Below are 27,023 nucleotides of genomic sequence, written 5' to 3'. Positions count from 1 at the left end.
CATACCTGTACAGGAAAGCTTTTAGTTAACTCATCTTATCCTGTAGACTACATTTTCAGATTATTCTACATCTGCTACTATTGGAGGGCGCAGCTAGCCAGAAGCAGATGGGCTCCCCCTATTAAGTCAGGTTCTGCTCAAGGTTTCTTCCTGGAATATGGGAGTTTTTCCTTGCCACAGTTGCCATATGGCGTGCTTGCTTGTGGGGGTAAGAGGGTTAAGGCTGCCAGCCTTATGACGTCATTTTCTATATTTTTGATATGTTGCTGAGTATATCATAAACAGCAAAGAAAAGTGATTGATAATGACTGACTGACTATTATTGTGTTACATGCTTCAAATGTAAAGCACTTTGAGCTGCATTCTGTGTATGAAAGGTGCTATACAAATAAAGCTTTATTATTATTATTATTATTATTATTATTATAATCATTAGAATGTATAGAAAATAAATATGTTCTCATAGACAAATAAATAACTTAATAAATAGTGAACATGTGCTAAAGAATGCTGAAATAGAATGAAGAAGTTATTGTGCAGCATCATGCTGATCAGATGTGACAGTGTGTGTGAGCAAAGAAAAGAGTTTGCTCTGTTTCTCAATCAAGAGAAAAAGACGCACACACCACCACAGTGCATCAGAGAACGGTAAGACTCTCCTACCACAATTAAAAAAAAAATAAAAAAAAACCTTAAACAAGCTTTCAGCAATATCGCAACTAACAATGATTTTGACAGATAATGCAATATACTGTGTAATGTTATACCATGTGTCAATTGTCCTACCATTTTATTTGACCTTGACCATGGCTGCAGGAGGGAGCCATTTGCGTTTACACCCAGATATGTGTGTCATGTCATTTTCAGGCTTGTGTAAGCTGCTGTGAGGATGATGTTCCTGATGAGACCCCATTCAGTGTCTCTGCTTGTGATGTTTATGATCCAAGGTAATTTCTATTACACTGTCAATTCAAGAAAAGGTAGTTTCAAGCTCAATGTTTTTTTTTTCAGGCCTTCACATGTAACTTCCCTTTCTACTGAAAAAAAAATGTATAGCTTGACAACATGCATAAGTTGTTATAACAACACAAAATCAATCATTAAAACAACTTTACTGCAACATGCGTATCATGATCCTGGCCCTTTGCAGACTTTACTTAGGGTTTTTGTATGCTGTTTTACAGTTTTTGGAATACAGATTGGCCAACACTGACATTCTGAGTAACCTTCCTCGTTTTCTTGAATTTTGAATTTCAAAATTGGCAGAGTGGTCGCAGCATGTAGCATATGTACTTTTTTAAACAGCTGACACTTTTTGTAGAAAAGCGACTTATTTTGCAAAGACACAGCAGTGTCAACCGGGAATCAACCCCTCAAGGTTTTGGCTACTGCTCATTGTCCCAGTAATTAGCCATTACACATCTGGTGTTGAGGTGTTGGTTACTGCTCATTAGCCTAATAATTAGCCATTACACATCTGGTGTTGAGGTGTTGGCTGCTACTCATTAGTAATTAGCCATTATGTGTTGAGGTGTTGGTCTCTGCTCATTGTCCCAGTAATTAGCCATTACACATCTGGTGTTGAGGTGTTGGTTACTGCTCTTTAGCCTAATAATTAGCCATTACACATCTGGTGTTGAGGTGTTGGCTGCTACTCATTAGTAATTAGCCATTACACATCTGGTGTTGAGGTGTTGGTCTCTGCTCATTAGCCAAGTAATTAGCCATTACACATCTGGTGTTCAGGTGTTGGCTGCTACTCATTAGTAATTAGCCATTACACATCTGGTGTTGAGGTGTTGGTCTCTGCTCATTATCCCAGTAATTAGCCATTACACATCTGGTGTTGAGGTGTTGGTTACTGCTCATTAGCCTAATAATTAGCCATTACACATCTGGTGTTGAGGTGTTGGCTGCTACTCATTAGTAATTAGCCATTACACATCTGGTGTTGAGGTGTTGGTCTCTGCTCATTAGCCAAGTAATTAGCCATTACACATCTGGTATTGAGGTGTTGGTTACTGCTCATTAGCCTAGTAATTAGCCATTACACATCTGGTGTTGAGGTGTTGGTTACTGCTCATTAGCCTAGTAATTAGCCATTACACATCTGGTGTTGAGGTGTTGGTTACTGCTCATTAGCCTAGTAATTAGCCATTACACATCTGGTATTGAGGTGTTGGTTACTGCTCATTAGCCTAGTAATTAGCCATTACACATCTGGTGTTGAGGTGTTGGTTACTGCTCATTAGCCTAATAATTAGCCATTACACATCTGGTGTTGAGGTGTTGGCTGCTACTCATTAGTAATTAGCCATTATGTGTTGAGGTGTTGGTCTCTGCTCATTGTCCCAGTAATTAGCCATTACACATCTGGTGTTGAGGTGTTGGTCTCTGCTCATTAGCCCAGTAATTAGCCATTACACATCTGGTGTTGAGGTGTTGGCTGCTACTCATTAGTAATTAGCCATTACACATCTGGTGTTGAGGTGTTGGTCTCTGCTCATTAGCCAAGTAATTAGCCATTACACATCTGGTGTTCAGGTGTTGGCTGCTACTCATTAGTAATTAGCCATTACACATCTGGTGTTGAGGTGTTGGTCTCTGCTCATTATCCCAGTAATTAGCCATTACACATCTGGTGTTGAGGTGTTGGTTACTGCTCATTAGCCTAATAATTAGCCATTACACATCTGGTGTTGAGGTGTTGGCTGCTACTCATTAGTAATTAGCCATTACACATCTGGTGTTGAGGTGTTGGCTGCTACTCATTAGTAATTAGCCATTACACATCTGGTGTTGAGGTGTTGGTCTCTGCTCATTATCCCAGTAATTAGCCATTACACATCTGGTGTTGAGCTGTTGGTCACTGCTCATCAGCCTAGTAATTAGCCATTACACATCTGGTATTGAGGTGTTGGTTACTGCTCATTAGCCTAGTAATTAGCCATTACACATCTGGTGTTGAGGTGTTGGTTACTGCTCATTAGCCTAATAATTAGCCATTACACATCTGGTGTTGAGGTGTTGGCTGCTACTCATTAGTAATTAGTCATTATGGGTTGAGGTGTTGGTCTCTGCTCATTGTCCCAGTAATTAGCCATTACACATCTGGTGTTGAGCTGTTGAGGTGTTGGTTACTGCTCATTAGCCTAATAATTAGCCATTACACATCTGGTGTTGAGGTGTTGGCTGCTACTCATTAGTAATTAGCCATTACACATCTGGTGTTGAGGTGTTGGTCTCTGCTCATTGTCCCAGTAATTAGCCATTACACATCTGGTGTTGAGGTGTTGGCTGCTACTCATTAGTAATTAGCCATTACACATCTGGTGTTGAGGTGTTGGTCTCTGCTCATTGTCCCAGTAATTAGCCATTACACATCTGGTGTTGAGGTGTTGGCTGCTACTCATTAGTAATTAGCCATTACACATCTGGTGTTGAGGTGTTGGTCTCTGCTCATTATCCCAGTAATTAGCCATTACACATCTGGTGTTGAGCTGTTGGTCACTGCTCATCAGTCTAGTAATTAGCCATTACACATCTGGTATTGAGGTGTTGGTTACTGCTCATTAGCCTAGTAATTAGCCATTACACATCTGGTATTGAGGTGTTGGTTACTGCTCATTAGCCTAGTACTATCTGGTTTTGAGGTGTTGGTTACTGCTCATTAGCCTAGTACACATCTGGTGTTGAGGTGTTGAATGAATGTAAATCTAAAATTATATAACAATTTGCATATGTCTGGTACTTTTTAGATGCTTGCACAGCAAATTGGTCTGTAAAGTACAACCAACAGAACATCTGCACTCTAGAAGGCTCTTCAGTGAACATGTCCTGCTCATACACATACCCCAGGCTTCTGACTCTTAAGAAAGCCTACTGGACTATAGAGTACACTGTTGACCCAGCTGATCTCATCCAAAGTCCAAAGTACACAGGGAGGGTTCAGGTTGACTGCAGGAACAGGACAAAAAAGTGCACTCTGCACATATTAAAACTGACCAGAGCAGATGCAGCCATGTACTACTGCAAAATCACCACATGGACAACAGGACAGAAATGGATTGGACGACCAGGTGTTTCACTGCATCTCACAGGTAAACTGTGTTGTACTGCTTGTAATGTAAGCCACAACAAATAATGAGCATTACTTCACATGCATTTTTGTTTCGAGCCAGGTTGTAGGTAAAGAACATGTGAAAAGACAGACAAATGTTAAACAGTCAAAGTACTTCTAAAAAGCAACAGCAGTTAGGAATTCTAAAAAAAAGTGGAGCAGCACATTTCATTTTTTTAATGAAATTTTCATTATTAATTTTCTTTTTAAGACTTATCTGTGCACGGTGACCAGAGACCAAAGGAGGGACATCATGTGACTCTCACCTGCAAGACCACCTGCACTCTGACTGGAAGCCCGTCATTCACCTGGAGTAAAGATGGACGTCCTGTTGAGAAGAAGCAGATCATCAACAACCAGCTGCAGCTCCGCCCAGTTAGTTATGAAGATGAGGGCAACTACACCTGTGCTGTTAGAGGCCATGAGGGTCTCCCTTCATCATCATTGAGATTAAATGTTCAGTGTGAGTTCACTAGATTGCATTAAATTATGTCATACTGTAACACTGGCCACAAGAACATAGTGTTGAAATGTTACAATAACGTATACAAAAGTGAGAGATTTGACTGTTCATGTTGCTATCCCTACAGATTCCCCAAAGGAGACTACTGTGCATATCGGTCCCTCTGGTGAGTTGGTTGAAGGTTCACAGGTGAATCTGACCTGCAGCAGCATAGCAAACCCACCTGCAAAATACACCTGGCATAAGAGCAGTAGAGCTGGAGACCTGATGGTGGGAGAGGGGGCGATATTTACGTTTGATCGGCTTGGTCCTCATGACAGTGGAGAATATCTTTGTAGGGCCGTTAATGATCTGGGCCATTGGAACTCCACACCTGTGTCACTAAATGTTTTATGTAAGTATTTATTTTTTGATTTGATTTGTTTTTTAATTTGATTGATTTGTATTTGATTGATTGGTTTAACACATGGTTGTCATGGTTGCATTCCATTACATTTATTCATTTAGAAGACATTTCTTTCCAAAATGACTTACTGTATCGATTGACACGTGGTTGTCATGGTGAAAGTGACAATTCTAATATCTTCTATAATTGCCTTCCAGTTTGATTGTATACTTATTGATATTTTTTTTAGATCAACCAAGAAACACTCAAGTCTCTTCTCCTAATGAGACTATAGAGGGCGCTTCAGTCAATTTAACCTGCAGTAGTGATGCCAACCCACCTGTGGAGAACTACACCTGGTTTAAGGTGAACGAGTCCACTCCAGTAGGATCAGGACAGCAGTACAGCATCATTAACATCAGATCTGAAGATGGAGGACAGTACTACTGTGAGGCCAGGAACAAATATGGAGCTGAGAACTCTACTCCCATACAATTGAATGGTACCTCGCTCTCTCTCTCTCTCTCTCTCTCTCTCTCTCTCTCTCTCGCACACACACACATACGCACACAACACATACATGCACACACACACACACACACACATACACACACACACACACACACACAATTAATACATCGATTATCTTCACAGATATGCACACAAATCATCTAAATATCAAACACATAGTGCATATACACGACACACGACACATGAATATGGAGCTTATATGCATCTTCTGATCTACTGTTGGATGATCTCTCCCCCCTCTCTCTCTTTCTCTCTCTTTCTCCCTCCCCCTCTCTCTCTCTCTCTCTCTCTCTCTCTCTCTCTGCGCATGTGGAGTGAGTGGGCGGAGCTAGAGCGTGTGAGTGAGTACTGGGTGTGTGTGGCCGCTGTGCCCTAATCAATTTTGAATCAAAGAATGAGAGAGAGAAAGGTGGAGAGAGAGAGATGGAGAGAGAGAGAGATGGAGAGAGAGAAAGGTGGAGAGAGAGAGGTGGAGAGAGAGAGAGATGGAGAGAGAGAGAGATGGAGAGAGAGATGGAGAGAGAGAGAGATGGAGAGAGAGAGATGGAGAGTGTGTGTGGCCGCTGTGCCCTACTGGTTTCTCTCTTTTTTTATTTTCTTTTTTCTTTTTTTCTTTTTCTTATATGTGTTTTGTGTTTGCAAAGTTTTATTTTCTCCAGAGTTTTTTGGTGTGTTTAGTGTAGTACTCTCTTGTACTGCGGCGCCTGCTTCTTGACTGGGAGCATGGCGGCCTCAGGTACAGGGAAGTTTGATAGTCTTACGAGGCAACACGCCATTAAAATAGCTACCAGCGCCAGCGTTGAGGAGTGTAGTTTGGCGATAGGAGAAATGGTTGGTCATGACAAAATTCTGTCCGCTGCTCGCATGAATAATGCGGTCGTGCTGTTTCTTGAAACAGTGGCCTTGGCCAATGATGTTGTTGGACGCGGAATTGTAATTGATGGTGTTTTTACCTCAGTACTTCCTTTATCGACCCCTTCTAAAAAAGTAATCTTGTTTAACATCCCGCCCTTTATTAAAGATGACATTCTTGCCCAAACACTGTCCTGCTATGGTAAACTAGTGTCACCCATCAGAAAGATAGCAATGTCTAGTAAATCTCCACTCCTGAAACATATCGTGTCATTCAGGCGATATGTTTACCTGATTGTGAAAGATAATAAGGATCTAGATTTGACACTTAATATAACGGTGGATGATTTCAATTATGCGATTTTTGTGACCACACGTATGATGAAGTGTTTTGGTTGTGGTCAATCTGGTCATCAGGTACGAGCTTGTCCTGACAAGAGCGGTATTTCCGCAAATGTTAATGATTTGCACACTGATGTGAATGCTGAGAAGGGACATGGCTCTAGTAGGCCTACTGAAACTCAAACACCGGGAGAGGGAGTACCCGCATCGGAAGAATGCCCCCCTGAGCAGGGTGCTCCTGTTGACCCGGGAGGAGTTGAGGACGCGCAAAGTGATCCAGCTGATAACTCGCAGTATAGTTGTGTGTCAGTGGATAATGTCGATCAGTCTTTTGACGATGATGTTGGGGATGAAAGCTCTCAAATAGAAGCGGAAGAAACCGTTTTCAAAATGCCTCTCAAAAATAAGAGGAGGCGCAGTAAACAACATTCACCGGCCAAAAAGAAAGAGGCGAAGCTTCTCACTCCCGGTGACACAGAGAGCAAGAGTGAAACTGATTGTAGTATCAGTTGCACTCTGCACCCAAGTGGTGTCCCTGCTCAGTGTTACAGCGTAGTTGATATTAAAACATTTCTGTTACAAACTAAACATGCCAGAAATGTCCAGATTGACGATTATTTCCCTGACGTGGAACAGTTTATGTCCAAAACAAGGTTGTTTTTGGCTGAAGGGCGTTTCACAGAAAGGGAAGGTTTCCGTTTGAGAAAGTACGTTACAAAGCTAAATACTGCACAATACTTGCGATGATTAGGTACATGCCGTTTGTCTTTTTTTATCGCTGCTCTTTCTCATGGGTGATTTGCGAATTGCTTCCCTAAATTTGAATGGGGCAAGGGACCCATTGAAGAGGGCGGAGCTATATGAATTGGCAAAGCAGAAACGTCTTGATGTTGTTTTTTTTGCAAGAAACGCACAGCGATGCAGGGAACGCAGCTGACTGGGCATTGGAGTGGGATGGGTTTTCATTACTAAGCCACAACACCTCGGTTAGTGGGGGTGTTGCGGTTTTGTTCGCAAAGAATTTTACTCCAGTTTCCCATGAAACTGAGGATATTGTAGAAGGAAGGTTATTGAAAGTTAGGGCTTGTTTTGAAAATCTTGTCTTTGTGTTTATTTGTGTGTATGCCCCAACAAAGGCGGCAGATAGAGTATTGTTTTTAGATACCTTATCCGCTGCTGTGTCTGGGTGCAATAGTGAGGAATTTTTATTTGTTGGTGGAGACAACTGCACTGAAAATGATGTAGATAGAAATCATACTGAGCCCCATATGCTTTCACGCAGAACACTCACACAATGCATACAGACACATGACCTACAGTAGTTGATGTGTGGAGAATCCTTCACAAAGAGCAGAGGCAATACACCTGGGTCCACGCTCACAGCAACACACTCTCCATGGCTAGGCTTGACAGATTCTACTGTTAGTTATCTGTATGGTAACCCTGTGCTCTGTGAAGCCAAAGAGCGCATATTGGCATTTTAACACATCCCTGTTACATGATACATTCTTTAGAGATGTTTTCAAAACTTTCTGGGTTGATTTTAGAGCACACAAGGATTCTTTTAACTCCTTGCAGCAATGGTGGGATATTGGAAAAGTACAAATCCAACAATTGTGCAAGCAATACACCCAAAACGTCACAAGGGACAGAACCCGATCTGTTGAGGCACTAGAAAAAGAGCTGGTGGAAATTCAGAATTTGGCATATTCCGCTGGGAAGTATGATGAAACTGATAATTTGGCAAAAAAGAAAAGTACTTTAGCTGAGTTGCTTGGCATCAGTGCAAAGGGTGCCCTGGTCCGTTCACGGTTCCGTAGCATGGACCAGATGGATGTGCCTTCTAAATTCTTTTTTAGCTTGGAAAAGAAAAACGGCCAGAAAAGATTTATCCACTCACTGCGTTCTGAGTTGGGTGTTCCATTGACGGGCACCCGAGAGATTCGGAATAGAGCCGCACAATTTTATCAGGATCTGTACAAGAGCGAGCTAGAGGCTAAACGGGCTGACGATGTCTTTTTGGATGGCCTGCCACAGGTCTCCATGGAGTCTCTGGCCGACCTCGATGCAGCTCTGACTTTGGGAGAACTGGAGAGGGCCCTCCAAGGTATGGAGAGTGGCAAGGCCCCTGGCCTGGATGGCATTCCAGTGGATTTTTACAAGTCATTCTGGCCGGAGGTAGGGGAGGACTTACTGGCAATGCTCAATGACAGTCTCGCCGGAGGGCGGTCCTCACTCTCCTCCCTAAAAAAGGAGACCTAATGGACATAAGGTGCTGGAGGCCTGTGTCGCTCTTGTGCAGTGATTACAAATTACTTTCCAAGACACTGGCCAATAGGCTAGGCAAGGTAATTGAACAGGTCATCCATCCGGACCAGACCTATTGCATACCAGGCAGATTAATCTTTGATAACGTTTCTTTGATTCGAGATGTTTTTCATGTTTCCCATTCTCTGGGTCTTGATGTTGGGTTGATCTCACTAGATCAGGAAAAAGGTGGAGCATAGCTATTTGTGGGATGTTTTAAAGGCCTTTGGTTTCAGTGAAGGCTTTGTGCAGAAGATCAGGGTTCTGTACAGTGAGGTGGAGAGCATCTTAAAGATTAATGGTGGCTTATGTGCTCCTTTTAAGGTGGGAAGGGGTGTGAGGCAGGGTTGTTCTTTGTCTGGGATGCTATATTCAATAGCAATAGAGCCTCTGTTACACAGACTAAGGAAAACTTTCAGTGGCGTGCATGTACCAGGTTGTATGGTACCCCTTTGTTTATCGGCCTATGCCGATGACAGTTGTATTGATAAGTGGGGAAAGGGATGTAGAGGTAATCTTAAGTACCCTGGGGGAATTTGGGGCTTTTTCATCGGCCAAGGTCAACTGGCCGAAAAGTGAGGCTCTATTGCTTGGTCAATGGAGAGAGGGGGAACCAAAACTTCCAGATGGGCTGTGTTGGTTTTAAGTATCTGGGGGTCTTTCTGGGGAATGAAAAAGTAATGCAAAACAATTGGGAAGGGGCAGTTGAAAATGTTAAAGTGCGGCTTGAGAGGTGGAGGTGGCTGTTACCAAAGATGTCATATAGGGGGCGCACACTTATTATTAACAACTTGGTGGCATCATCTAGCCTGTGTGGACCCTCCACCGGATCTCTTGCAGAAAATACAGTCTGTTTTAGTTAATTTTTTTTGGGATAAGTTACATTGGGTCCCACAGTCTATTTTGTTTTTACCGAAGGACGAAGGTGGGCATGGTCTTATCCATCTGCAAAGCAGGACTGCAGCTTTTAGGCTGCAGTTCATAAAGAGACTCTTGGCTGGGCCCACGGATGCAGCTTGGAGTCTTGTGAGCTGCTCAATCTTAAGAACTTTCAAAGGTTTGGGGATGGACAAGTCCCTTTTCCTGATGGCATCGCATGGACTGGACGTGTCTGGTTTACCCCCTTTCTATCGGAGTCTGTTCCGAATTTGGGCCCTGTTCAGTGTGCAAAGGCAGGGGTCAGTAACCTCCTTATACTGGCTTTTGCATGAGCCTGTGATTGGGGGTGCGCGTTTGGACGTTTCCGAAGTTGGATTACCTGCGCTTGAGAAGATGCTTCTCAGCTCAAAGACTGTGATTTTAAAAAATGTGATAGATTTGGCAGGATCTGATTTTGGGAATGTGAAGGGGTTCGCTGATTGCTTGGGGTTAAGATCTTGTCGGGTGGTGTCACATCTCCTAAAAAAATGGCAGGATACCTGCACCGCAGGTGAAATCAAGCTGATAGAAGACTACTGCACGGGGGCGCTGTGCCCTGATGAGCGTGATTTCTTTCCCGGGCTTGTGCTCTCACCAATTTTGGAGGAGAGTGCTTATTTGTTTTCGGCATCTAAGGAACCGTTATCACTTTATTTTAATGTTGTTACTGGGAAGCAGTTATACCATGCATGTGTGAAAGTGTTTAACAAAAAAATGTTTAACGAATAGGGTTGACACACCGTGGCGCACTGTTCTTGGTTTGAGCCCAGATAGAACACCAGAATGGAGAGCATTTTACAAACCACCTTTGGCCAAAAGAGTGGGCGATTTACAGTGGAGAATACTTCATGGGGCTGTGGCTGTCAATTCTTTTGTCTCAATTTTACTGTAAATCCAAATGTTAGTCAGGAATGTCCTTTTTGTTTTCAGAGAGAGACTATTTTTCATGCATTCTCACAATGTGTCAGACTGAGGACTTTGTTCCTGATTTTGCAGCGCTTGTTTAGTAAATTTGGTGCAGATTTCTCCACTGAGGTTTTTATTCTTGGTTTTAAGTACACAAGACGCAGGCAGAATGAATGCAAATTACTGAATTTCATTTTAGGGCAGGCCAAAATGGCCATTTATGTCAGCCGAAGAAATAAGGTGGATCAAATGCCTGGCGATGATGTTACAGTCTTGTTTTCCAGCTCTAGTCAAAGCTAGAGTATTGGTGGATTTCCGGTTTTATGAAATGATGCAGGACCTTGGGACTTTTGTAGACTTGTGGTGTTGTAAACAAGTGTTGTGTACAATCATTGTCAACAAGTTGCACTTTGAACATCTGTAGATGTTCTTGTTTTTATTTATTTTTTTATTTACTTTTGTGTGTTGCGTTCTTAGAAAAAATATATATTTTGGGCATCATTGATTAATTGAGTTTTTGTGCTGTTGTGCAACACAATAAAGTACAATCAAATCAAATAAAATTCAAATTCTCTCTCTCTCTCTCTCTCCCTCCCTCTCCCTCTTTCTCTCTCTCTCTCTCTCTTTCTTTCTCCCTCCCTCTCTCTCTCCCTCTCCCTCTCTCTCTCTACTGTAAGTTATCACAGACAACAGCACCGTGTTGTTGTACATCCTGATTGGCATCACAGTTTGTGGAGCCTTGGCTCTTCTCTGTGCTGTTCTCTGGATAAGGTTTGTGGAGCCTTGACTCTTCTCTGTGCTGTTCTCTGGATGAAGTTTGTGTTTCATCATGAGTTAACAGTCCTGCTCTTCAACTTTGTTTATGCTACTTAGTTCACATTGCTGAGCAACACAATACATTTACATGTATTACTTTTAGCTAATGCTTTGATTCAATGCAACTTACAAATGAGGCCTAACATTCAATCCAATTAAATTCAGCCAATCCTCTAGTCTAGGAAAACAATAAATACCTGTAGAACCTGTATCATCCAGATGATGATAATAATAAAAACTCACTGCCTTCAATTTGGCTCTTATTGACAGGAGTCAAAAAGGAAATAAGGGGTCAATCAAACATGACATGGTGAGTTAAACTTTTTTGTTTGTTTATTTTAATTAATTTCCTGAATGAATAACATAATTGTGTTGTTTGTGTTGTTTCTCAAATCCGACACGTTTCTAGGATCAGGATGAAGACCTATATGCCAACATTGGCTTCCAAGCATCTACCCAGCATGGAGCTGCCGGTCCCCAGACTCCCCCCAGTCCAGGAGCAGCAGAGGATGATGCTGTGTACTCAAATGTCCAACACCACTACTCTACAGAGACAGGAGCAGCAGCTGACGAGGCAAACGTCCAGTACGCCAGTGTCCAGTTTAAAAAGTTTCAAAAGGCCAGTGTCCAGTTTAAAAAGGCCAGAGCTGGACAGAGGTGAGCGCCTGACCTCAAAGTAATCTGAACCACACATTCCACACAACCCTTCGTTCTCTATAACCACTGAGAAGTACAAAATTCCTTTCTACATCTCAATTTCTTGAACTGAGCTCTGACCAGTGCCAGCGGCCCTCTGTCAACAAACACACAAACAAACAATAAAAATAAAAATACAGCATTTTTTCAAGATTTCTTTGTCAAGTTTGCCATGGTGTGTGATTGGAGATGTAAACAAAGCAGAGTTGTGGAAAGTCACTCTTCTCTGCAGCACAGTCTACAGGAAGTACAACAACGGAACAATTACATACCCGTAGCTAGGCGACATGCACTGTTATGTCACATAGATTAACTTCCGTTTCACTTTCGCTTAATGCGCCTTGCTTGTAGTGTAGATTCCCTAGTTTGGTGGCAACCCGCCTATCTTTATCTATAAGCCCCAAACATATAGCATAAATGTGCCATTTGGAGACCATCTGAGGAATGGAAGAGGTCTAGAAGTGGTGTGTATAGAATATAGGTTTATAGGAGTCCTGTTATCTCTCTCATGATTTGTATTTTATAATATGGTGTTATATGCCTCTGGTGTTCACTGGGTTCTCTGGGTTCTGTGTTCTCAAATGTAGTTGTATGTGGTTCTGGTGTTCACTTTCATCATTCTGTGTTCTCTAATTATGGTTTTATTTGGTTCTGGTGTTCACTTCTGTGTTCTCTAATACAGTTTTATGTGGTTCTGGTGTTCACCCTCATGGTTCTGTGTTCTCTAATACAGTTTTATTTGGTTCTGGTGTTCACTTTCATGGTTCTGTGTTCTCTAATACAGTTTTATTTGGTTCTGGTGTTCACTTCTGTGTTCTCTAATATGGTTTTATGTGGGTCTGGTGTTCACCCTCATGGTTCTGTGTTCTCTAATACAGTTTTATGTGGTTCTGGTGTTCACCCTCATGGTTCTGTGTTCTCTAATACAGTTTTATTTGGTTCTGGTGTGTCTCTTGAAGGTCTCCTGCTCATGCTGACCAGGAGGACTCGGTCATCTACAGTGGAGTCCAATCCCAGCACCCATCCCAGCTCAGGTGGGCTTTGGTTGCAGGCAACGCAACAGTTTCAACATATAACTGTAATTTATGGCATATACTGGACTTATTTACATATTGGGGATGAATATAAGTTTGTACACGGCTAATTAATGTTCTTATTTAGAGATGTTTTAGGAAATTAAATCAGTGGGTAGGTTTCAGGTAATGCTTAAGGTATACATACATATTTTTGTAATTTAAGGAATGTGATGGATCTTCTCGAATTACGTTCTGAATATCTTAAAAAGCCATATTGTAAAGTAGATCAGTAGCATAAAAATAATCTGATTAATTGTTTCATTGAATGCTGTTCATTTTCAGCAGGTCCTGTGAAACGAATGGGGAGGATGAGTCATCTACAGACATCTATAGCAGATTGCAGAAACCATATAGAAAATGATGCGAACCCACAAAGATTCCAGAAGCAATGTAGAACATGACTTCAATATGGAAGATTCCAGAAGCAATGTAGAACATGACTTCAATATGGAAGATTCCAGAAGCAATGTAGAACATGACTTCAATATGGAAGATTCCAGAAGCAATGTAGAACATGACTGGGATACAGAATATCCTTCAATATGGAAGAGTGTTCTCACAAAATACAGTTTGTAGTGTACCATAATGGAGGGTTTATTTCTCTTTGTTCTCATCATTGATTTCCATCAATGTCATGAAACCTTATGACATTTCTCTGTGTTGTGTTGTTTATGCTCTTCCTTTCCACAGTCTACATGCAGTCTTACACATACACACATTCTTTCAGTAATTGTACTACCTTTATGGTATGGTACTCTACAAACTGTGTTTTAATTTTCCTTATTTATTTTTATTTATCTTATCTATTTTCTTGTCACTGCTACTAATGCTGTCTTGCTACGAATAATCACACTTAGTTTGTGTAGATGTATGGCCTTTGTGTAGATGTATGGTCTTATTGTTATGACTTATTAGCTAACACTTTTCTTTTTAACATTCAAAAAATATCTTTTCCCTTAATGTTAGTTGCTTAGGACAATCTTTTTGCACTCCTCTCCTAGGCTACCATCAGCTCAGTTGTATTATTCCGTTATTTTATCATGAATATCCCTATCTACAGATAGGAGCGAGGGAAATGACATTCAGAATTCAAGTGTAGTGACAGGAGTGGACTTCCTCATTTGCTTAGGTCTGTTATTCTTAGACATCAGCAGAGAGATAAGATCAGGGGAGGACTTCAAATATACGTGGCTCTGCGATGAAGCCTGGTTCACTCAGAGATAGTGTTAAACATCCTAACAGAAGAGCTATTTGTTGGGGAGTATGAAGCCATAGGGTGTTTCTATTAGGAAATAGACCACTTCCTCTGACTTAATTCACCCATGTTTGTTACTAAACCACGTACTACAAAATACACCCCTGAGGTTCCAGAATGCCGCAATAGTGCTGTGGTCAAATTGCAACACCATCTTTTTTTTAAACGTTGCTTTATGTAACCAGAGGAGTATTTCAGAGAGACAAAATTAAGAAATCCAAGATAAGTGATTAAGCGGGGCTTGACCTAGCTAGCATTGTCTGGTCATCCTAGCTCAACACATTTCATTTTAACGCCAATCCAGGATGAGTAGGAGCAACTAGGACAAGACAGGTGTAAGTAATTCAGGATATGTGCACATTCTTGTTTTTCCTCCAAAGAACCCACGGTTGGAATTAAAAAGACGCAGAAAATAGTGTTCTTAACACAAAGTGAACAACTGTAACACCACCCAACCTGAAGCAGTCTACCAGACCCTCAATCCCAGCTCCATCCAACCTGATGCAGTCTGAACCCCACTCCCACCCAACGTCATGCAGTTTACCAGAGACTGGAACCCAACACCACCCAACCTGATTCAACACATATTTCTAAAACAGGGTGTTCTGATCATTGATTATGATTGGTTGAATTGCATTTGAATCAATTGTAAAACATGTGAGTGCTCAATGTGAGTCACCTAGTTTGCAAGCCCAATCCCAGTTGGTCCTCTCTGCCATCAGTCTTCAGGATAATGCAGACGGACGAGTGAGGCCTACATTTTGAAACGCAGTTCCATTATGATATAGAACTATGTTTTAACAAATGTAGTGCTCATGTACTGTAAGTTACTTTGGACGAAATTGTCAGCCACATACAATACCTATAACATAAGCATAAACATAAATATATATCTTCATTTGACTACACTTTGCCTCGTCCTCTGGTAGTAGTATTTGATTGTATGTACTGTTATATTGATTATTACCTAAGTTTTCATCTTCAATATAGCTTGAATGTTATTCCACATGGTTGTAAGTCACTGAGAAGTAATGAATATAAGATAATGTATTTTTATGAGTTCTCGACTCAAATGTTTTCTCAGTTAAATGATATCAGATTAGTAAACAAAATGTGCCTTTGCAACAATGGATGAAAGGTTGATGATAATGAGCAATGTAAATATTGCAATAAAGTAATATTGCTCTTTCTCTGTTCTCCCCTTTGCTCTGTCAGTATTTGCTTATTTGCTTTCTACCTGCAGTTCCCCAGACTCACCAGAGGGGGAGCTGTCTAACATCAAACCATATGTCATATTCAAAGGAAAGACAATTATTACTTTTCAGAAATGTATTTGTCTACTTTTTTTTTAAACTTTTTTTCACTTAAGATAGGCAAGGATACATATGAACATTTGGGGTTGATCATCCACTATAGCTAACTAGGCTACACCACTGGTGTGTGTGTGTATTTGGGGGTATCTGTATACTGAGTCATGTTTGTCGTGATGCCTGTGATAGTTGAGAAGAAGAACTAAAGTCAAACAATTTCTCAGCCCAGTGTAACCACACACTGTTCCTCAATCAGACAAAGACACACAGACACTCAACATTGCAGCTTAGAACGGTAAGACTCTCTCTACAGAATTCAAAGCTTTAAAGCTTTAAATTAGAAGCGAAGATAAGTTGGACTAGTGTGTACATTTGGCATTTGTGTCTCGGCATACCTCTTTCTCACAGAGCTGAGTCTGAATAGTCTCACATGAGTGGATGAATTATGCTTATACCCAGGTTGTGTGTGTCATCTCATTTACAGATGCATGCAAGTTGATGACAGAATGATGTTTTTCACAGTGCAATCAGTGTCTCTGCTTGTGATATTCATAATATCAGGTAGGTGATGTTAGTTTCAGGTCACTTGTTTAACGTTATTATGAAGAAGTCAACACTAAATGGTTCCTCTTTCCTTCGTTTGATGCTTCCCTTTAACCGGTGCAGATATAATCCCATTCAGAAATGACATGATTAGAATGACAAAATGCATCAAACAACAGAGAGTGTGTTGCAACACTCATCATCAAGAATATCTGCAGGTGGGAGACAGTGGAATGAAATTCAAAATCTAAAATTAATTTGTGGAGTGGAGAGTTGTGACTTCCTCATTCGCTTGGGTCTGTTACTCGTAGACAGATCAGCAGAGAGATAAAAGATCAGGGCAGGACTTTATGTACATGGCTCAGACAAAGCCTGGTTAACTTACACAAAGTGGTCAACATCCTTAAAGAAAATATATTTGGTCTTGTTTTGTTGGGAGAACTATTTATGGGCCTTCTATTGTGTACTATAATGTATCACTTAATTTACCACTACACTATGTAGTTGAAATACACACCCGAGGTAACAGAATGCATTGGGGTAAAAGTACAACAGTGTGAACTGCATCTCAGCCTAGCCCTATCTATCTAATTGCCCCTGAGGTTACAGAATGCAATGTAGTGGTCAAATTACAAAACCACTGTGAATTGGTGGAAAGACCATATCTCACCCCAGCCCTATGTATCTCATTATCATGCCATTCAGCAATGTGTTGTTAATGTTGATAATTCAAGGCACCCTTAGTTACAGGTTATATCCTCAACTTTATTGTGAGAAAGGAAACGGTTAATGGTTTCTCCTTACAATACATGCATCTTTCAACAGGAAATAGCTTTAACTATCAATCAGTGAATGAATGAATGAATATATAACATGAATGTGTCAAAAGGCTTATACAATTATAAAAATAGTAATATACTGCAACATACTGTGATCCTGATCTTTTATAACATGAAAGGTGGGAGGTAACACATCACATGAGTGGAGCTAGGCAGAGCGGAATTCATCTGGCGAGGGTCAGGTTAGGTGGGAGGTAGAAAGAGAATAAAAAACTGACCTTAAACATATTTGGCAAAACAGCTTCCCCTAGGAGATTATGTATTACTATGTTCATAATTATTTATTTGATGTCATCGTATTTTAATCACAGGAATCATTTTGGTATTAAAAGCATATCATTTGCATGTGAGCCAAGAGGGACGGCACACAACACAAGAGAACAAAATCGACAGCAAGACTGATTTCCAATCTAAATGTATAATCAAAATCAAACAGAACAGACTATTACAGAACAGATTATTCAGCATGTATTTTAAAATCAGTGTTGCTTTGAATGGATGCAACCCTAACAGTCAACATGCTTACCAATTATTGTTTTATATTCTAGGTGTCTTTGCTACTGATTGGCATGTAACCTATACACAGCTGCAAATCTGCGCTGTAGAAGGGTCTTCAGTGACCATGTCCTGCACATACACATACCCTGGGCATCTTATTATTCAGGAAGCTTTCTGGACAATACAGAATTCACAAACCGCAGTTAATCTCGCTCAAGATCCAAGGTACAGAGACAGAGTTAGGGTGGACTGTGGGAGCCTAACGCGTGGACACTGCACTCTAAACATACACAATGTGGAAAAGGGAGATGGTGTCATGTACTACTGCAGGATTATAACCACTACAACTGGACAAAGATGGATTGGCATACCAGGAGCTATGTTGTATGTCATAGGTAAACAGATCATATTAGCTGTATTTTAGTCATAGCAAAAATGCTTACCCATGCTTCTCTGTAAATGCTGCTTATCTTTGCTTCACCATGGTATTACTTTATTATTTCTTATGCTTTTATTACATGTGCATTCTAACCTAACATGTGATCTTAAAGAGATACTCCTGAGTTAAAACAACCTGGGGTGTTTTTATGGTTGATAACGGGTTCAAACATTCTTTTGGGAGCTAAATTATGTTAATCAGAGCTAGACCATTGTGGTATATAGCATGTTGCATTGGGCATACACACACATCAAAATAAATCTCTATTTTCAAACCACTGTTTCAACATGTTCAAAATAGCCTTACACTGTCCCCATTCGTGCTCATTATAATTTGTTTCCCTTTGAAAGAACTGCATGTGGAAGGTGTCCAGAGTACAAAGGAAGGAGATCACATGACTCTCACCTGTCGTGTCACCAACTGTCCTCCGGGTGGCAGCACTTACTCATTCACCTGGAGTAAAGATGGACATCCTGTAGAGGAGAAGCAGATCATCAACAACCAGCTGCAACTCCACCCAGTCACTTATGAAGATGAGGGCAACTACACCTGTGCTGTTAGAGGCCATGAGGGTCATCCATCGCCAGCACATATGCTCAATGTCCAGTGTGAGTTCAGTAGTATTTTGCTATTTACTTTTCAATATGCATATGCTTAACATATTTACTGTACTTCCAAATATCTCAACTGTTAAACAATTATAATATCAAAACGGTTTGACTGATTTTCACTGCCCATCAACGCTGTCCCTTACAGATTCCCCAAAAGAGACTACTGTGCATATCGATCCCTCTGGTCAGTTGGTTGAAGGTTCACAGGTGAATCTGACCTGCAGCAGCAAAGCAAACCCACCTGCAAAATACACCTGGTATAAGAGCAGTAGAGCTGGAGACCTGATGGTGGGAGAGGGGGCGATATTTACGTTTGATCGGCTTGCTTTGGATGATAAAGGACTGTATTTATGTACGGCCACCAATGACATTGGTCATCAGAATTCCACAAAGTTTGAACTGAGTGTTTCATGTAAGTGCAGTACATGATTAGTGGATGAAAGAAACAAATATTTTTGTTTAGCTTTTGTTTTGTCTAATCATGTTTTGTCAGTGTTTAGTTCATGCAATTGTGCTTCATCCTGTTTTGACATTTTAGATTCACCAAGGAACACTGTGGTGTCTAGAAATCCTTCTAATGAGACACTAGAGGGCGATTCAGTCACTCTGACCTGCAGCAGTGATGCCAATCCACCAGTTGAGAACTACACCTGGTTTAAGGTGGATGAGTCCACTCCAGTAGGATCAGGACAGCAGTACCGCATCACTAACATCAGATATAAGGACGGTGGAGAGTACTACTGTGAGGCCAGGAATGAAATTGGTGCTAATAGATCTTCTCCACTGCTATTGAATGGTATCACCCTCATCTCCCTTATACTGTACACTGCCACTCTGAAAGACAGACTCACACACACACACACACACACACACACACACACACATACCTACACTCAAACACACACAAACTGTACACACACACACACACACACACACACACAGATGTCTTGCCATTAATTTGTCTCTTGTCATTTAGTAATTGCAGGGGGCAGCAACCTAATGATGTACATCCTAATTGCCATGGCAGCAGCTTGTGTACTTCTGATTCTTCTCTGTGTCATTGCTCTTTGGATCAGGTTTGTTTTTCATCACAATGCAGTTGCTACACTCTCATTATTACAACTAAATATCACGTTTTCATTTCATGTGCTGTTATCACTGTAGCTGGCGTCATAAAAGAAATACGGAGGTTACAAGGAATGAAAAGGTAATTCAGACTGTTGGTTAATTTGCTTGCTTTTATTTTTGTTAAATTCACTTTTTGTCGATATAATTGCATTTGTTTTATTTACCGTCTTCACATTTTTCATATTTCCAGGATCAGGATGATGACCAATATGCCAACATCGGCTTTCAGGGATCTACTGGAGTTGCCTGTTCCCCCAGTGCTGAGGCTGCAGGAGGAGCAGAGGATGATGGTCACTACTCCAACATCCAGCCCCACGGCTCCACACAGACTGCAGGAGCTCAAGAGGATGACGTCCAGTATGCCAGTGTCCAGTTCAAGAAGGCCAGAGCTGCAGAGGGGTGAGTCTCTGACCCTATCTCCCTGTTGGACATGAGGAGGAACACTAGTACATGTAGTTGGGTCAGATCAAGGTTGCCTGGACCAACAGTAGCGGTTTTTGGCATGGGCGACACATGGGGGCGGCACAAGCACTAAAAAAAACACAGAGTATTTTTTAGCTTTCATTTATGCTAATCAGTTTTCTATCGATCATTTGCACGTGAAATGTATGTCACCATGTGGGCATTGGTCACCCTATATAAGCTACTTTGTAGGTGACCATGCTTGCTGTTGAGAAAGTCTCACACACATACTAGAAAGCGCAGATGTGAAAACCCATATATCCCTAGGATTTTGATTTGTAGCATTGTTTTAAAATGTTAAATGTCTTACATTTTCTGTCAGACTGACAGTTTACAGTACACAGTGTCACACTGTCACAGTGTAAAGCCCACATATTGGTGCAGACATGAGTTGTGGCGCACTATACTTTTGACATCCAATTACATAAGATTCCATTGATTTCAGTACAACTTTACATTCCAGCGTTGCACTTTGCCATGTGGATTAAGATTCAGTTTTATTTTGTCAGCGCTGCTCAATAAAATCCATTGTGTATCCAATGCTTATCAGATAAAACTTGTCACTGACTGACCAAACATCAGAGAGCCCCACTACCCCTAGTGCTAGTGTCTCCTCACCCCTACTGTATATATAGCCTTACGGTGAGCACCCCATAATCCAGTATCTGGTCACCGCCATCTTGTGTGGAGAAAGTTGATTACCAAATGTGACACTTGGATTCTGGTTCTGGTGTTCACTCCAACGGTTCTGTGTTCTCTAATATGGCTTTATATGGTTCTGGTGTTAAGCCCCACATTTATGTGGTCTCAAATATAGTTTTAAGTGGTTCTGGTGTTCACCCTCATGGCTCTGTGTTCTCTAATACGGTTTTATTTGGTTCTGGTGTTCACTTTCATGGTTCTGTGTTCTATAGTATAGTTTTATTTGGTTCTGGTGTTCACTTTCATGGTTCTGTGTTCTATAATATAGTTTTATGTGGTTCTGGTGATCACCCTCATGGTTCTGTGTTCTCTAATATGGTTTATTTTGTTCTGGTGTTCACTTTCATGGTTCTGTGTTCTCTAATACAGTTTTATTTGATTCTGGTGTTCACTTTCATGGTTCTGTGTTCTCTAATACAGTTTTATGTGGTTCTGGTGTTCACCCTCATGGTTCTGTGTTCTATAATATAGTTTTATTTGGTTCTGGTGTTCACTTTCATGGTTCTGTGTTCTATAATATGGTTTTATGTGGTTCTGGTGTTCACCCTTATGGTTCTGTGTTCTCTAATACAGTTTTATTTGGTTCTGGTGTTCACTTTCATGGTTCTGTGTTCTCTAATACAGTTTTATTTGGTTCTGGTGTTCTTCTGTGTTCTCTAATATGGCTTTATTTGGTTCTGGTGTTCACCCTCATGGTTCTGTGTTCTCTAATACAGTTGTATGTGGTTCTGGTGTTCACCCTCATGGTTCTGTGTTCTATAATATAGTTTATTTGGTTCTGGTGTGTCTCTTAAAGGTCTCCTGCTCATGCTGACCAGGAGGACTCGGTCATCTACAGTGGGGTCCAGTCCCAGCACCCATCCCAGCTCAGGTGGGCTCTGGTTGCAGGCAACGCAACAGTTTCAACATATAACGTATAGCATTGGATTGCATAGGATTTTGTGGAAATACAATTCTTGACAGCATCAGGGGATGGCCAAAACCTTGACCTTTAGTATGTCAAGAATGTAATGTTACACATAACTCAGAGATTGTGTTGGGAAATAAAATCATTGCCCGGTTTAGAATTATTTAATGTGTGTTGCATGTTTATTGGGACTATGTTTTATGCAACTTGTCCTGTTGTTTCTCATGTGTGCCCATTAGACCGTCTGAAGAGGAGGGGTCAGCTAATACAGACATCTACAGCACAGTGCAGAAACAGCCTAGAACATGATGAGAACCATGCCTAGAACATGATGAGAACCATGCCTGGCACCCATGATGATTCAAGAATATGGTGTCCTCGTCTAATATTTCACAGTAATGAGGATCTTTTTTTTTATTATTGTGATAAAGGCAGTCCAAATATTTAAATTTGGGCATTTTTTCTGGATATTTACTCATGGATTTTATGGATCAAACATATAGGTTGGGAAATTAAATTCATTTTTTTTATCAGATTAACTTGATACAACATGTTTATTACTGAGCTCTTGCCTAAAGTATGAACAAAAAAAACCACCTCAATTACCTCACCTTAATGAGTTTTACAACAGTAATATAGACCACTTCCCTATATTATTTATAATCAATAAATACATCATTCTCTTAAGCAGTCACAGAAGAGTCCATAATCAAGGTATTATTAGATACCATAGTACTCTGTATTTTAATTGATATCATTTACTAAATGATTTACATGTATAATGCACACACATATATTCATAAAGTGAAAATTAAATACTTAACATCGTGGGGGAAACTAGCCACCACACTCTGCACCAGTATCAATGCATTGACAGCAGAGCTCTTCACACTGGAATAGTGCATTGTGGGGATTGTAGTCTCTTCAGGCTGTTTCATTGGCGTAAATGGGAAAAGCAGGGTCTTCCTCGGAGTTAAAGTAGATGGGCGGCTCCGGGTTTTTCCTGAATGGCCTGCCAGTGGTGGTCACTGAGGGTTGGTGAGGCTGGTCTGCAAGGCAGTAGAGGGTGCTGACCGACTCCCTGGCCCCTGGGACACTCTCTGGCTCCTCAGTCATCTCATAGTCATTGGGCTAGAGGATGTTATATCACATTTATACAGTCATCTCATAGTCATTAGGCTAGAGGATGTTTTATCACATTTATACAGTCATCTCATAGTCTTTAGGCTAGAGGATGTTATATCACATTTATATAGTCATCTCATAGTCATTAGTCTAGAGGATGTTATATTATAGTCATCTCATAGTCATTAGGCTAGAGGATGTTATATTATAGTCATCTCATAGTCATTAGGCTAGAGGATGTTATATCACAATTATATACTGTCATCTCATAGTCATTAGGCTAGAGGATGTTACAGTATATCACATTTATATACAGTCATCTCATAGTCATTATATAGTCATCTCATAGTCATTTGAATTCTGTCTGAAAATAATAAAATGAACATTTTACATTCAACAATTGAATTGCCACCACCACCACCTTTTATAGCACTAGAGGAGCTGTAAACAATGATGGTGGGGAAAACAAACAAACACATAATACATAAGTGGTTTCATACTAAATCTCCTATATCTATTAACCCAGTGTGATGGGAATGTTGGACGTTCTAAAGAATATCTGGGTTCATTGAATTCAACATAAAATTTTAGAACCTTCAATTGCTGCGGAACGGAATCTTATGTTAAAATTTTGAAAAACCCAAACCTTTAAGGGTTAAGCACTTCACCATACAGATGTGCCTTCTTTGAAACATTACCATTTTATACATTTATATGTTTTGCCATAGCTGCCATTGCTGATTCTCACAACTGTATTTTTTATATCATTATCTGCTGATCTTATTCTGTATGGGGGGTTTTTCCTGCCATTAATAAAATTAAAATGAAAACAGTGAAATTAAAATGAAAAACTCGTTTTTTAATAATATATACATTTGGCTTTTAATTTTCCTGATAAACACGATACATTTGTGACAAAAATAAAAATAAATTGAAAACGTCTATTTGTCATTTCATTTTCATTACCATCCTGGTATATTACTGCCAAAGATGAAAATGTTAGTTGGAAAATGAAAATGCTAACTTCACTTTGACTTTGCCTTTTCCTGACAATGCGCACAATGTATGCCAAAATGATAAATAAAATGAAAACTGACACCTGCTTGCGATTTATTTTCCATTTCTCGATTTTCATTTTCATTTTCAAGTTCACAACATGCAAATGAGCTGCATTGTTAATGAGATGTATGTGGGTGGTGCTCTGGTGACGACAAATTAAATGACAGCAACAAAAATCGCGAGCCTGCTCAATTCGTCGGAGAGGACAGTAAGGCGTAGAATGCAGGAGCTTGGATTTAGGTGATGAACGTAGGCTAATGTTAACGTTTATGCTATGTGTTCAACGTAAAAGGTTGTAAAACAGCCACTCTCTGATTGTTGCCAGACACATTTGCTGTGTTAAATTAACGTTATATTTTCCCAATGTGTTAGTTCACTGGGTTTTCTAACTTGAACACATAGCATAAACGTTTACATGCTGTCATTCCTAACTGCACATAGGCTGTAATCGTCTCGGCAGGGATATCCTGCCTGGGCCGGCCTCGTGTGATACAAGGGGACTCTAGGGCCGCTACGGCCTCGTCTTGGACCGATCTGGCTGCCATCTTGCCGTCAACCAACCGCGTTTATTGATCTAAAGCTAAATCATGATCATGGTAGGCGCATTTAATTTGTCGTCACCAGAGCACCACCCACATACATCTCATTAACAATGCAGCTCATTTGCATGTTGTGAACTTGAAAATGAAAATGAAAATCGAGAAATGGAAAATAAATCGCAAGCAGGTGTCAGTTTTCATTTCATTTATCATTTTGGCATACATTGTGCGCATTGTCAGGAAAAGGCAAAGTCAAAGTGAAGTTTGCATTTTCATTTTCCAACTAACATTTTCATTTTCATTTTCATTTTTGGCAGTAATATACCAGGATGGTAATGAAAATTAAATGACAAATAGACGTTTTCAATTTATTTTTATTTTTGTCACAAATGTATCGTGTTTATCAGGAAAATTAAAAGCCAAATGTATATATTTAATTTTATTTTTAAATTTGGCAGGATAATTGCACTGACACTTTGAAAATTAAATGGCAAAACGAGTTTTTCATTTTAATTTCACTGTTTTCATTTTAATTTTATTAATGGCAGGAAAACCCCCCCATAATTCTGCATGTGTTATATAAGCTACTGGATGCCTACATTGCCCACGGGGTGAATAAAGTATCTTTCCAGCTATCTTTAAATGTCTGATATTCACATCAGCCACTAGATGGCAGTGTCTTGTTTTGTCTCAGATATTTAAACAGATCTTACAAGCTGGTCATTTACAATGAGAGAGAGAGAGGCAGAGAGAGACAGAGTCTGATGCAGGCTGTTCTGTAGGCATTTAAATATCCATTACATGGAGAGGGAGGGGGTGAAGGTGCATGGGGGTGAGAAGAAGGGTTTGGCATAAAAAAAAAGACTTGAATGTTTGAATGTTTTGTACTAGTCTGGCAATAAAAACAAAAACATTTCCATTATTATTTTGTATCTATCCCTACATTTCTTAATCTCTCTTTCCTATCCTAAATGACAGACAGATGGGTCTAATGGTTTTACAATTTGTTCACTGCATGCCATAATAACCAGGGGCATCACCCTTTTTACTGGGGCACATGCCCCATTATTCATAAGCTTTGCCCCAGTAAACATATTACGCTCAACTTTAAAAAACAAAACAAAGGGGGCAGTGCATTCATATAATTGATAATTTATCATATAAAGAGTGGATGTTTTTCCACTCTAAAATGCAGTAAGATTGTTTTAACCTCAATAGAATCAAAACGTGTGCATTCTACTATAGCAGCAGGCAATGACACCAGGTTCCGTAGACGTGCAAAACTGAGGTCAGTTTAAAATTGAGGAGGGTAAGCACTTTGTGGTAACACAACAAGACTAAACCTGGAACCGATGATCTTATACCATGGTCTAGATTGAAAAGGGTGTAGTTTAAAAAGTGATATAGGCTAGGCCTACTACACAGCTCCGCTTCGCGTCGGACGGTTCACGCCTCCGCGTCGTCCATTTATTTCTGATAATGGACACCTCGTCGGGCATTATCCCTTACCTAACTGAAACATTATTGGATTACTTTTGTCGATGGATATAAGGAAATTCTTTGGAAGATTGGGAAGCAGAGTCAGGGAATCAGTAAGGACAGATGATGGTGAGGGAGGTAAGATCTGCCTCTAGTTGGTGATTAACAAGCTAGCAAACTTAAGTCTGTTATAAAAGTAAAATATCCAGTGATGGACTGCGATCAAAAAACGGCCCTGGCATTTGCAACACACCGGCCCTATTTTCAAACCCAACAACGCCAACACAATTATCCCTGTTGATTTAACTCCATGACAAAAATAAACCAGTAACTCACCCTTTGAAGTTCACTCTATGGGCCTGCCTGTTCAGCAAAGCCATTGACGCATTCAAACATCCAGATTCCTGGCTACCCGTTGACATTGCCAACGCATCTCTTTATTTTTTCATATATTGGCTAAGGGGCACGTGGCCCAGTAATGTCTGAAGTCTAGTGACGCCCCTGCCATTGTCTAGTGGACTGTTTTCTGTTGTGACCTTTCTCACACTCTTACAATAGCTACGTATAGTGCAGAACAGTTATCATTTTAGCCAGAGGTGACGTTTCTGTGGTTTTCTAAATTGAAAGTGCATGTATAAAAATAGCTGTCTTACATCCTCTGCCAGGCTTCTGTTTCGAAGGGTAGGTGGGATGTTTCCTGTAACAGATTCAAGAA

At 40.4% G+C, this 27,023-nt stretch overlaps 1 protein-coding gene, 1 long non-coding RNA gene and 1 pseudogene across 4 annotated transcripts in view; 1 reads left to right on the top strand and 2 right to left on the bottom strand.

The window, feature by feature from the left end:
• The window catches only part of LOC125297056, a 321,071-nt pseudogene that overhangs the window by 141,585 nt on the left and 152,463 nt on the right, over positions 1–27,023 (bottom strand).
• LOC125297071 lies at positions 12,715–13,968 on the top strand. Its single transcript, XR_007193935.1, has 3 exons — positions 12,715–12,800; positions 13,296–13,370; positions 13,695–13,968. It is a non-coding gene; the product is annotated as an uncharacterized LOC125297071 (long non-coding RNA).
• Positions 22,642–27,023, bottom strand: part of LOC125297065 (CMRF35-like molecule 1) — a 7,562-nt gene continuing 3,180 nt past the window's right edge. For all 3 annotated transcript variants that reach the window (XM_048247219.1, XM_048247220.1, XM_048247221.1), the window contains exons 5-6: positions 26,962–27,005; positions 22,642–23,237 (exon numbers count right to left, since the gene is read on the bottom strand). In XM_048247219.1, the coding sequence (XP_048103176.1) occupies positions 23,031–23,237; positions 26,962–27,005 (251 nt within the window). In that variant the 3' untranslated portion in view covers positions 22,642–23,030. The remainder of the gene's footprint in view (positions 23,238–26,961; positions 27,006–27,023) is intronic.

The sequence above is a fragment of the Alosa alosa genome, chromosome 7 (assembly GCF_017589495.1).
Source record: "Alosa alosa isolate M-15738 ecotype Scorff River chromosome 7, AALO_Geno_1.1, whole genome shotgun sequence".
In the NCBI taxonomy this organism is placed as follows: domain Eukaryota; kingdom Metazoa; phylum Chordata; class Actinopteri; order Clupeiformes; family Clupeidae; genus Alosa; species Alosa alosa.
The sequence above is the reverse complement of the archived record's forward strand: the minus strand, read 5'-3'. Positions and strand labels throughout refer to the sequence as shown.